The 12,793-nt window shown below is 40.1% G+C and overlaps 1 protein-coding gene across 2 annotated transcripts in view; it reads right to left on the bottom strand.

Annotated features, from left to right (window-relative positions):
* Positions 1-252: 252 nt before the first annotated feature.
* LOC102199561 (E3 ubiquitin-protein ligase RNF19B) overlaps positions 253-12,793 on the bottom strand; it is a 24,809-nt gene continuing 12,268 nt past the window's right edge. The window contains exons 4-10 of one of the 2 annotated variants that reach the window (XM_005734337.2): positions 11,633-11,838; positions 10,395-10,542; positions 8,088-8,250; positions 7,593-7,707; positions 3,514-3,645; positions 3,116-3,365; positions 253-1,450 (exon numbers count right to left, since the gene is read on the bottom strand). In XM_005734337.2, coding sequence (XP_005734394.1) covers positions 1,162-1,450; positions 3,116-3,365; positions 3,514-3,645; positions 7,593-7,707; positions 8,088-8,250; positions 10,395-10,542; positions 11,633-11,838 — 1,303 coding nt within the window. In that variant the 3' untranslated portion in view covers positions 253-1,161. Of the gene's footprint in view, positions 1,451-3,115; positions 3,387-3,513; positions 3,646-7,592; positions 7,708-8,087; positions 8,251-10,394; positions 10,543-11,632; positions 11,839-12,793 lie in introns of both variants that reach the window. The other variant, XM_005734336.2, reaches the window with a different exon arrangement.

Consider the following 12,793-nt stretch of genomic DNA (forward strand, 5'->3'; position numbering starts at 1 on the left):
AGAGTCTTTAGTTTATATTTAATGCCCTGAGCAGCACACACTACTGCAACTACACTGACTGCTTTGCATGTGATCATGTGAGTATGTGCCAATCTGCACGTGTTAATGTGTTGCTATTCTGGATACAGCAAGTTGGAGAACCATGCAGCGTTTTAAAATTCAAGAAGGTTGTGTCGCTCCCGCGTCGTCCTGCATCAGAGTGAGCATTTTTACAAACTAAAGAATCATCTCCCTCTTCAGTTTAAAAAAAGAAACAGCTTCTTGAAAGCTGAAAGCTGCACTGAAACAATGCAAAAGAAAAACCTCCGACCCCGCCTCCACCTGTTTTCATGGAAGACTGGATCTGTGATAAATCGTAATTCTTGGTATTTAGAAGCCCTCTAGTCACTGGCACATTGTCACAGAGCACCCCTGAATCCAATAAAAAATAGCAGTTCGAGGCTTTAGTTTCAAATTTAATCTTCCACTAGACTTCTTTGACAGAAGCGTAATCGAACAGTGCAGCATGCATCATCTGTTTAAGGTTGCCCAATTCATGTGTGAACACTGCATCATAAGATGCTTGAAATACCCATTTAGATTAAAACAAAAGAAAAAATCCTCCTGTTTTGCAGCATGTTTTGGGAAAATGTTTACATCAAGTCACTGACAGGACATTTGTTAGAGTCTTAGTCCCCCATAAAACAATTCATGCTTCTGGTGGTCTCTGAATTTGTAAAGGGTGAGGAAGGCAAGATCGCTGAAAGAGCAGAGCCAGATGAAGGGGAGGACTGCATGAAATAGACTTAAATGAGAGGGAGAGAAAGGTAGTTTCTTTTAGAAAGGACAACATAGAAAAAAAAACAGACTGGACTAGTCGGCTAACATGCTCTCCTGTCTGCTTTACAGTATATAGCCCTCCTGGGTTTTTTAAAATATCATAGCCTCATGCTTTTTGTCTCATACACACACTCAAACACACACTCTCATCTTTATTTCTAAACCCGCATCTTCCTCAGAGGGTGCAGCTACAAGGCATCTGGTTGGAGGGCCCATCTTGGAAGCAGACGGTGACCTTTGCCAACTATTCTCAGGTCAATCCAATGTCAGGTGATGGATTAGTGTACATCCATAAAACCTGACGAAATCTTCAACCAAGCACAACACCTGCATTGAAGAACCTCATACACCGTCCGTTTCAAAGACTGGGAAAACCGTCCCTTCGTCTTCTCCCGTTTCCCCTCCTGGTTTCTCTCGTCCTTCCTGCTCCTCTCCTCCTCCTCTTCCTTCTCCCCCCTCTCGTCTCTCTTCTCGTTCTGAGGCACACGGGTAGTCTTGGGACTGGGGCTGCGGCTGTCCCAGTGACTCCGTTGACAAGCTGCGGCTAGACAGGATGCTACTTAGGCTGGACTGGCGGGCGCCCCTGGGGTGGGTCTCAATTTCAACGCGAACCTCAATATTCGTTCTTTCCCTGCGGTCACAATGAAGAAACACAGTGGAGTCATTATACAGTACCGTCCAAAAATATTGCCATTCCATAGTGCACTCCAGTCGATCCAAAAATCATTATTCAGCAGAAGACATCAAGCTCACAGAGCAAGTCATAAAGAGCTGTCATTGGTGATGAGACATAGTGGCACACAGAGTCCTGACCAAACATTATCGAATCAGTCTAGAAATGCATTTACAAGAAATACAAGCAAGTACTTGCACAAGTACTGTTTTAAAAGCAAAGACTGATATACAGAATACTGTGGTGGTTTGCTTCAGTTGTGTGTGCATTTGTCTATTTGGTTACTGCTCCATTAACTTTAAGGTGTATCTCCTGAACTCTAATAGCAATATGTAACAGCTGCTTTATCCCACTGACTAACAAGTGGTGGTAATGCACCAACAAATGCAGCAATGGCCCAGCCTCCGCTGCAGAAGAGGACTGCTTGCAAATAAACAGAGATGGGTGCTTTTCATTTTTCTGTTTTGTGCCTCCTCACCTCCTCTCTACTCCATCCACCTGCCGCTGACGTGAAAATGAATCTAAGCATGTTAAAGGAAGTCTGAATACCTAAAAGGGTCTCTCAAAGAGGGAGGAGTGAGGAGACAGGGTGTATCCTCTAAGGAAGTCAGACTATAAGGACCACGGGGAAAGTCAGACTTAGCAAATATATGTTTGTAAGACTAACAAAAAATGTATATACACAGCTATTCTGGTGTCAAGATCCATGGAGTGTTGACCCAGAGTTTAGAGTTTTGTCAGTTCTTTATTCTTTTTGGATTTTTAAAGTGGTTTATGTTAATAGTGTTTTTGTAATTTCTTGGTCTTACAAGTTATTTTGATCCCTGGTTTTGGTTCCCTATTGTTTTGTTATTTTTGCCTCTACTTCTTAGTATCGATGATTTTAGGTTTATTAGTTCCCTTTAGCATTCCTGTCCTGTTCCCTCTGTCTCATCTTTGTGTTAGCCTTGTCTGTCTGCAAGTTAATCTCATTATCCGGTCCTGTTCTGTCTCTCCTCCTGTTTAATTCCTGTTTTGTTCTCTGTGTCTTGTGTCGAGCTCAACTTCCCGCATCTCGTCATCTCTGATTTGTTCCCGCCGTGTCTCCCATCTGTCAGTGTAAATAAAGGCTAGCACTCCATCATTTTTCAAGTTTAAATCAATGATGCCATGAAAACTTTTATGCTCATCTAACAAAGATAATAAAATGCAGCGGCCGGCTGCTGTAACAAAACAGATGACGCAGCTGCGCCAGTGACATTACTTTAAAATGACAGCTCCGTAGCGAGGAGGACTCTGTTTTTTTGATATGTTCCACTCTTCCACTCGCATCTCAGATGGCAGTGACTTCAAGCCAAAGATTTTCTTGATTAACTCTGAATAACTTTTGTTTGCTTAAAAGAAAATTTCCACAAGATATCTTTAATTTAATTGCGAGAACATACCTAAAACCTTTACACACAATACTGTGCAAGTGGCAAGTTATTTTATATAAACATTAATGCATCAGTCATTGGACAAACAAGTCATTGAGCTTAAGTATAGGCATTAAAGCAGGAGAAACTATAAATGGTTGCTTTCAAATATTAAAGTCCTGTGTAAAAACATGTAAACATCTGAGGAAATTGTAAAGGCAATAATTACCTTAAAGGAATCATTTGCATCTCATCAGTCTTGTTATCAGGCACAATAACCACCTTGCAGTCAGACTGGCTGTCCTGCTGGGTGTATCCATGGCGTTTTGTGGCTTCATCCAATCCGGCATATCTATCTGGCTCTGGCGGTGTGGTGCTCGTACTTGGGAGGTCGCCTACTTCCTGTACACTGACTCGAACTTCTTGGACGCTGGTGTTGTTGAGTGCTGGGTTGTTCTGACCCGTCCAGTGATCACTGACTACATGAGAGAATAGAAGATCTATAAGAGAAGTTGAAACTTCATCAGATCGGGTCAAAATTCGGGGCACAAATCATAACCGACTACTCATACGGTCAGACAGTATCCCTAACTTGAACTATAGACTGATTAAATTATTGATACTCACAGTTGGCTAAGTCTTCCAGCTGGATTTTGTGTGTTTCAGGGGGCTCACTCTGCGGTCGACACCAACCGTTCCTACAGAGTGACATGGGAACGACCCCATAGACATAAGTCAGCATTAGCGGTACACCCACACCTGAAAGAAAACAGCAAAGAGTAAAGACCTCGTTCTTAACATATTTTTCATAATGACTTTTCTGGACTTTGTGCTTAATGTTAATAATCATATAACCGAAATGTCTTTGTAATGGTGAAGCACTGGATTACAGATAGGCCCGTAAGGGTTTTTGAGCATTGTCTTGCCTCTGTGCGCTACGGTAGTGCATTTGAAATCAAAATATGATGATATGATCGACCTCCAAAGGTTGATTCAGTTCATCTGGACGTAGTGTTTGCAGTGGGAGAAACGTTTCGTCACTCATCCAAGTGACTTCTTCAGCCTCAGCTGACTGCAGGTTTCCCCAAATCTTATAAACAGTACATTTGACCTCCCAGCTCATTGTTCCTTCAGTGGGATGGTTTCAGTCATTATGTAAATGTACTGTTTATAAGATTGGGGAAACCTGCAGTCAGCTGAGACTGAAGAAGTCACTTGGATGATTGAGAATGCATCAAGACATGATGCATTCTCAATCATTTTTACACAAAGTGCCCCTTTAAGGACTTCAGTTATTGTCTTTTTATCATTATCATTATTATTATTATCACAACAACAACACAAAACAAACACAAGGGGGAGCCTTTCCCGCTTTACCCTGGACTGGACACATTCAAGCTGCCAGGCATTTATAGACACAGGCTTGTTTTTTTTAAGGCGTTTTAGCCCCAAGTAACTGGAAAAAATTAGGCATATAGAGTGGACCTATAAAAGGAAGAAAAACTCATTTTCTCTGAAATTATATCCTCATAATTATTATGTTCTTTAAGTGAGTAACATTGGTTTCCTTCCAAGCTTTTCTAAAAATAATTTTAGTTGCAGACATCCAGGCAACTGGATCTTCCTTTAGTCATCTATTTTATGTGCTGTTTGTAAGAAGCTGTGTTTTGCTCTATTTTAGCAATAACAAACTTTTTTTTAACTTTCCTATTTCGTCCTTTTGATCATGATCATCATTTATATATAGGATTTTATGCTGTATGTAGTATTTATTATAGGAGGCAAATAATTAGAAAGAGAGGTGAAATGTGTTTCCTGGTTAATTACTGTTATTAATATGAACTGATTATGGTGCGGACAATTGCGCAGTAGACACCTAAACAAAAAGTGTCTTCTTTGTTACATTTGTGAATGTAGAGATGAACACAAATGTTTCCTTAGAAGCTCTAAAAATGTGCAGTACATACCCTGTCAGGATACAATAAGACAGTTTTCACAAAAATAGATCATTAGTCACTCTTATGGATCGACTCATCATAATAGCAGAGCAAAATTAGAATGTTGCAGGGCACAGCTGCGCTGGGAAAGTCAAATTTTATTTAACGAGCTGTACTTCTTTCGATTGTCCTTCGTAACCTTCACAAAAGTGCTTTGAATAAAGCCCAAGCTTGATGACCAGCAGCCTCCCTATGCTGTGCAATTATGCAACCTGTGATTGAGACAGGAGTTTGAGAACACAAAGAAGAGTGCCAGCCAAACAAAGGGACATCATTAACACAGCGGGAACACTGGGGCGCTATTGACTCAGCAAGAGGGTGAAACCAGGGCAAGAGGATGAACCTGCCAGCCAAACAGATCACACAGGGAGAGGAGTGAAAGCGAAAGACAGTGTGCGTCTGTGTCCAAGAGAGACACACACAAAAAAAAACAGAGTGCTTTGACTCAAATATGAGAAACAAAACAACAGTTGGAGGGCAGTGAGAGCACAAAATAGAAGATGTTCGACAAAACACATGGTGGAATGAAGTAAAAAATGAAGTAAAAATGGCTAAAGAAACTGCACAGTATGCAAGCACAGTAGTACATGCAGGGGTAGGAGGTAAGGTGATGAGTACAATGCGGCTAAATGTGTCTTTGAGTTTGTGTGCGGCAAGCGAGGACCAGTCAGAGTGGGGTACAGTTATGGCTGTGACACTGCAGGGGAAAGATAAGACGCTACTGAAGTCTTACGAATTTCTGTCACGGCTGGGACTGTTACCTAAAGTAGCATGAGTCACTGAAATGCTACTTTGCACTGTGTGTGTGTGTGGAGCAATGAAATAAAGTGGTATGTTTGTATACAGAAGCCTGGCTTGTGGATATTTGTATGGCTGGCACTAAACCCTATGCAGACTGCTTGGCTGCATATTCAGATCTGTAGAATTTATGGAAGAAATACAGCAGGTTAGGAAAAATTCTTCACTGTCTTGCTGAGTTATATAGTTATATATATAAAATAAACTGTACAATACTGCATAGAGGTAACACATGCAGCCTTATTAATTAAAAGTCAAGGATGAGTTTAGAAAACAAATAGATTTATGATTTTTGGGGATGTTCTTTTTGTTTAGCAGGATGTTTTAGAGCTGCTGTTAGGTCAGACATATCAGTGTGAGCTAACAGAAAAGGCATCAGTATCAGTCCATCATCAAACTTTCAGGGTGAAAGCAAAAATACAGTCATGTAAAAAAGAAAGTTTTCACAGCACTCTATGCTCTAACTCGCATCAAGTACATCCTTGATGCTTTTTATAAAAAATAACAGGGAACGTAGTAGCTGGGTGCTGCTAGTCGAACACACTTACCACCTCTGTAAAAGCAGAAGTTTTGGCAGTTTGCTGGTCTGAAGCATTCAGTTGTATGTTACCACAATGATACAACCTTCCCAGGAGTGAACACCCCACCAAATTCAACCAAAGATCAGGCTGTGCAATGCTTAGGAAAAGTGAAAAAAAAACCCCAAAAAAACAAGAGCTACACCTCAGGTTTGTAAATGTTAATGCACATGACCGTACAAGTAAAAAAAAGAAAAGACTAGTAAGAAAAGACTAGAAAACATGTAAATATAAGAAAAAGACTGAAACATGTGGCTTATTAGGTAGGGTTACTGGGAGAAAGTCTTTCTAAACATCTTTCTAAAAAGAACATAAGAGCACATAAGACCAAAGTGGAGATGCTTGGTCATAATCCACAGCAGCATGCTTGGGAAAACTAAACACAGCATTAAGCAAATCAACATAAACACCTCATAGCAACTGTTAAGCACGGTGGTGGAAGCGTGATGACTCGGGCTTGTTTTATAGCCAGAGGACCCGGGCATCTTTCAGTCGCTGAGTCAACCATGAACTCCACTAGAGCCAAAGCACTCTAGAGTCAAATGTGGCAGCTAAAGCTTGGCTAAAATTGAATCATGCAACTGGACAATGATCCCAAGCAGAGCAGCAACTCTAATACAGGATGCCCAAAAAAGAAAAGAATCAGATGTTGAAGTGGCACAAAGTCCAGACCTCAGCCTGAGTGAAATACTGTGACAGTACCTTAAGTAAGCTGTGCATAAACAAGTGCCAGCAAACTTCAATGAACTGAAGCAACACCGTAAAGAAGAGTGGGCCAAAATTCCTCCACAATGATGTGAAAGACTGATACAGTCATACAGAAAGCGTTTACTTGAATTTGCGACTGGCAAAGATGTTTCCACAAGTTACTAAATCATATGGCACGCTCAGTTTTTGAATGGACTGAATGTATTTTACAAAAGGTTTACTTATTCCTTTCATTTTACGTTTTAAATTGAGTTTATTGCATGGTAAAAGATGAGGGTTCGCTCCTACAGTTCTCACTCTGATCACTGAGGAAACTATCCAAGATGGCCCAGAAAGAGCTGTGTGCTAGTCAACTTTTCAAAAGTGACTTTCTGAGCATCGCCCTAGAAAAACTCTGACAAAACTACATCTTATTATACCGAAAGAGAAAGATCTGTCGAATTATCATTTTTAGCATCTTAGAGCTCCAAAGGGGATACATTTTCTGCAGTTTTATCCATTTTTTTTTTTTTACTGAAATTCATTCTTTATAACACAAGATCAACAACAACAATATTTTGCCCTTTGAATTTTCTCTCTGGTTTGCAGGATAAAAAATGTAACATTACTATTATATGTTCCTTACCCACAGTGACAGCTGCTATGACCGGCGACACAAACACTGACATCATCACCCCACTTGCCACAGTCAAGTAGTGCTTACTTCCTGAGATATTGTTTTTCTTACAACGACCATGGACCTGAAAGGTAATAAACAGAGCACAAATCACATTACTGAAATTCAAAGTGCTCCGAGTTTTCATTTTCTATCTCTGCAGCCACTTACTCATGCCCAATAACACACACACACACACACACTGCAGCATGCCTGTGAAGACTTTATAAGACACACCATGGCTCTGACAAAAAGAAAACTAATCATATCTAAGGGGATTTCATTTGCAGCTTAATTTCCCTAGGACATGTTTTTAGTTTCTAAGGTAAGGTAAGCTTTGATCTACTAGTCACATGTGAAGTGTAGGGTAAGCAGACATCTTATTGCTATAAACAGCATAAAACAATACATTAATATACAGCACAAAGTTAACAAGTTACACAGTGTGACATGGGCTTTACTGACCTTGCGGCCCATGTAGATTGGTATCCCCACAATGATGACTGGGATGGCGATGCCTGCTATAAGGGAGATGACCACAGGTGCTCCGAGCAACATGCCCACCTGCCACAGTACCTTGCGGGTTTGAGACCATGGCTTCTTCCCCCAGAATGTACATCCTGAGGGACTGAGAGACAAAGCAGACACATCAGGAGAGATCAGTTACTGTAAAACAACAAAAGATTTGGTACAGACATTACCTGCAGACTTGGCGATCCCTTACAGTAACTCCCTTTTGATGTGCAAAAACAAATTAAATTCCTGTCAAAATGAGCGGTACTTTATTTTAAGACTTCAAATAAATGCCCTCATAATCATTTGCTATAACCAACAAAGCATCATCATGTACGTCTGATGTCATATAAACCATTTTTGATATGCATTCCTTATTATAGTCCTGCTTTCATTTCCTGAAGTGCAATCATTTACTACTTATAATTTATTCAAATACTCATTTATCATATTTAACCATTTACGTTTGAGAAATCAGTAAAACAAAGCTGCCTGGATTGGTTTATCAGCAATAGCTAGTCTCTTACTTAAAATATGACTGGCTAAAAAAGTCTATTTTGCCTTCAGTGTTACCTTAATCTGCTACCAGCCTTTGACGCTGTGGTGTAACATTTAACTGTCTAGAAGAGCAATACAATGTGATGAGTGCTGTCTGATTTTAATCAAGCGGAAAAATAACTTTTATAAAGAACACAAATAGCAGCCAAGGGCTATGTTTTTCTCAAAGTATGCATTTAGGCCACTTTGGGGATTTTTAAAGCATGAGTGGGGGAAATTATGGTAAGAGATTATGGCTGCGTTATTCTGAACTCGCTGTGAGACTTTAAAAGCTTTGCCATTCTGTACAACATCTACTGTAATTTTTTATATGAAAGCCAGAAAAGACTGAAGGGAGAGGAGAGAACAAAGGAAGCGGGGAAAGGAAGACAAAATTAAATTAAACAAGGTAATCGGAAATAGTTGGTTTCACATGACAAAAAAAAAAATACTTTCATTAAATATGCATTGAAATATGCATTGAAATTAAGATTAATGAAGATTATTTATATAGAAACACAAACAAATAAGAGCTTGAGAAACACAGTCTTAGCTCGACTTACACATTGTGCTGATTTAGGAGTATGGAAGGAGAAACACTGGAGGTGAATAACTGATGTCAAGTCAGCAGTGACTCCCTTCCAAGAATGTGAAAACAAATGAAAGCTGAGATGAACCATTTAAACTAGTGCAGCTTCTAAATTATGAAATACGGGCATGCTTCCCTGACTGGCACGGTTTTTATCTCTGACTAGCTACTGCATTGTTGATGCATTAGCAGTTGTGATGCACTGAAGTCGACTGTTTTTAGGATGAACTTGTGCGATTGAATATCCCCCTCAAACATTTTACAGCTACCAAAACCGATGACGGTTGCTTTTGTCTGACCAGCTGCTTATAACTAAGCCTAAGAAATTCAAACCGGGCGATGTTCAGCATTTTTTCTAATAGAAAATATCATCATCAGGCTTCTTAGGCTTACAGCTCTAGAGTCAAGGTCCTGCTTTTTCGTCCCAGCGTTTTGAGTTTGTTTTTCATGGTTCTGTCTTTGGTTTAAGTTCATACTCTGGATTATTTTGTTCTGAGTTCAGTATGTCCTTTTGCTCCTGAGTTTTGCTTTCTACAGTTTCTATTTGTTGGTTTCTTGTTTCATTATGTTACTTCCGAGCCTCGTCTTTGTGTTTTGTCCTGGGCATCCCCTGTGTTTAGTCCAAGTTGTCTCCCTGCTTTGCTTTCTGTCTGTGTCAAGTTCACACGTCTTAGTCCAGGTCAGTGTTAGTCATTTCCTGTTTTATTTTGATGACATCTTGTCTCTTGGGCTTTCTATTCAGTTCTACTTCCCCTGTCTAATTATCCAAGTGGTTTCAGCAGCCCTCCCACCTGCCACCTGTTCCCTCGTTACCCTCTGTGTACATATTGTCTCATTTTCCCCTTTGCCTTTTGTTGTGTCCTCCTTCATGGTTGTGTTGTCTCTTGCAGTGAGTTCCCTGAGCATTCATAAATGTAGTTTTCCTGTTTTCCTTGTTTTCTGACTTGCATTATTTTTGCACTAAGTTTAAGTTGAACAAAACTGCTTTTGGTTTACCCGTCATGTTTCCGAGTCCTGAGTTTGGGTCCTACTCCTGCCTGCTACACAGCCAACCTTGACATTAGAGTAAGCATTTAATAGGACTTCTGGCTGTTAGTTTTCTTGTTCTTGTGAGTTCAGCATGAACAGCATACCTGAGGTAGTGCACGTCAGTAATCTCCTGCATACACAGCCAGCAGAACTGACAGGCACACACAGTGCAGTTCATACGGTTACAGCTGCCATCATTGGTCTTCATGATGTAGGCACCACAGCGAGGGCATGCTTTGATTTCCTCTGCATCTGCAACGGAGGAAATACTTCAGCTACTACACACTTAACAAGCAATATCTATATGTCATCGTAGAGGAACAGTTAAATGTTTTGTAGACATGCTCTATTTTGTTCAGAAAAATATAGTTGGAAAGATGAGACTAAAGTGGAGAATACGTTTACTAATAATGCACAGTCCAAAATAGTCCATCTACACAAACACCTCATACCAGCTGTCAAGCACGGTGGTGGAGGCGTGATGATTTGGGCTTGTTTTATAGCCAAAGGACCTTGGCAGCAGTTATTAAGTCAATTATAAACTCCTCTGTATTCTAAAATATAACAGAATCAAATGTGAGGCCCTCTGTCTGACAGCTAAAGCTTGGCTAAAATTGGATCATGCAACTGAACAATGATCCCAACAACGGCAGCAAATCTACAACAGGATGGCCGAAAAAGTAAAGAATCAAGGTGTTACGATGGCCCACTAAAGACCTCAACCTGAGTGACTGTGGCAGGACTTTAAGAGAGTTGTGCATAAAAAATAAAAAATGCTCAATGAACTGAAGTAACATTTAAAGAAAAGTGGGTCAAAATTCCTCCACGACTTCTACAAGAATCATAAAACTAAATGGAAAACTGTTTCGTTTTCAAGTTAGCTAAAGTTATTTCTACAAGCTACATCATGGTATGTACTTATTTTTTCACCTGACTGCATGGGGTCCTGTAAAAGCTCACCACCCTCCAAAAAACACTTGTTTCTATAATATACCAGGATGTGAACCAAAAGTGACGTAACTTTTCCCAAAATGAAATGTTGCAATGTTACCGTAAGTTACTGGCGCTGCCAAATTTGATGGAAATTATGGAAGAAATTACAGTATAACCATGACAGGATTTCAGTCTGTAGATAAGAAACTTATCTGTTAGACAGATAGACAAGTACAAAATATTTATGACCACATTTTGAGCCCATACTATCTGTCTAACAGACCTGAAAACCATACAGGCCTGGAAGTACTCGTGGCAAAACCAGGCAGACTTTTTCAAGTGGTTGTTTAGAGCAAAGAGGCCCACAAACGACTCGTAGCTTCATTTAATCACATGGCTCCTGTCTCACCTCCTCCAGGTTCTTCATTGAAGACGTACAGTGTAGAGGCATCGTTGCCGCCTGAGGTGTGGCGGGCTCGCTGACGCCGGGCCTGGTCGCACGTCTGGTTGGGGTGCCACAGCTGCCGACAGTGGTAGCAGAACTCTGTGTCACATCCCTCACGGCCACAGCTCAGCTTGGGACACTCTGCACAGCCGTAAGCTATCACAGCATAGCTGAGGAAAGAGAGAAACTACAGATAAAAATGACAGAAAAATATCAGACGTTCGGTTGGCTGATGGGGATTCTGGGGGATGGCTTTCCAGAACTGAAAACCTATCATCTGATAATAAACAGATATATGATAATCTTATTGGCTCCATACCCAAATATGACTTTTAAAACTTTGTATCAATAACTAAATAAAAAAATAAGGCAGTCTGGTCATGTGTGTGTGCTTGTTGTGTTTTTTAACAAACATTCATTTAGTGCAGTGTTGACTTTAAAGTTGTGGTGGTTTTTCTTCTTTGTTGGGTTAGGATTGGGGCAAAACCTACACCTCCCTCGTTGCTAGGAAACTGCAGATTATGTTAAAGTTATGGGCTCTTGATTTTTTTTAACCTCACATTTGTTAAATAAAATCAAATAAGGTTTATCAGGAATGGAGACAGTACCATCTCCATTTTCTGATACAGGCATGTTCACAAGATTATGTGATTTAGCTATAACCAAAAAATAAAAAAAGTAAAAGCAATCTTAAATAATCTGAATGCCTCTGGGAATCAAACTCTGCTGTGAAAAACGAGGGCTCTGACAGGCTGGCATTTCCAGCTCTGAGTGGTTTTCTGTTTGTCAGACAGGCGAATGAATCAAACAAGCTGAAGGCGACACAGGCAAGAAGATAATTACAGCGTTACCTTGATTCCAATATGGTGTCAGCCCAGATTTGAAGTGACTTTGATTCTCTAGTCCAACATGTCTGGCTGAAGAACAAAGCTGCTGTTCATGCATAAAATATTTCTAGATACCAGTGAGTATCCTGTATCCATGAAACAAGCAATAACTGGATTATTTATATTGTGTACAAACTTCTACGCTTTGTCATACAGAGAAATTAGAAAGAAACAGCTGCAAAGCCAACGAACACTTTAAGCGATTCTAATTCTACTTTTTTTATATATGCACTACACA

The sequence above is a fragment of the Pundamilia nyererei genome, unplaced genomic scaffold (assembly GCF_000239375.1).
Source record: "Pundamilia nyererei isolate P.nyererei 1_Seehausen unplaced genomic scaffold, PunNye1.0 scaffold00058, whole genome shotgun sequence".
NCBI classification, from domain to species: Eukaryota; Metazoa; Chordata; class Actinopteri; order Cichliformes; family Cichlidae; genus Pundamilia; species Pundamilia nyererei.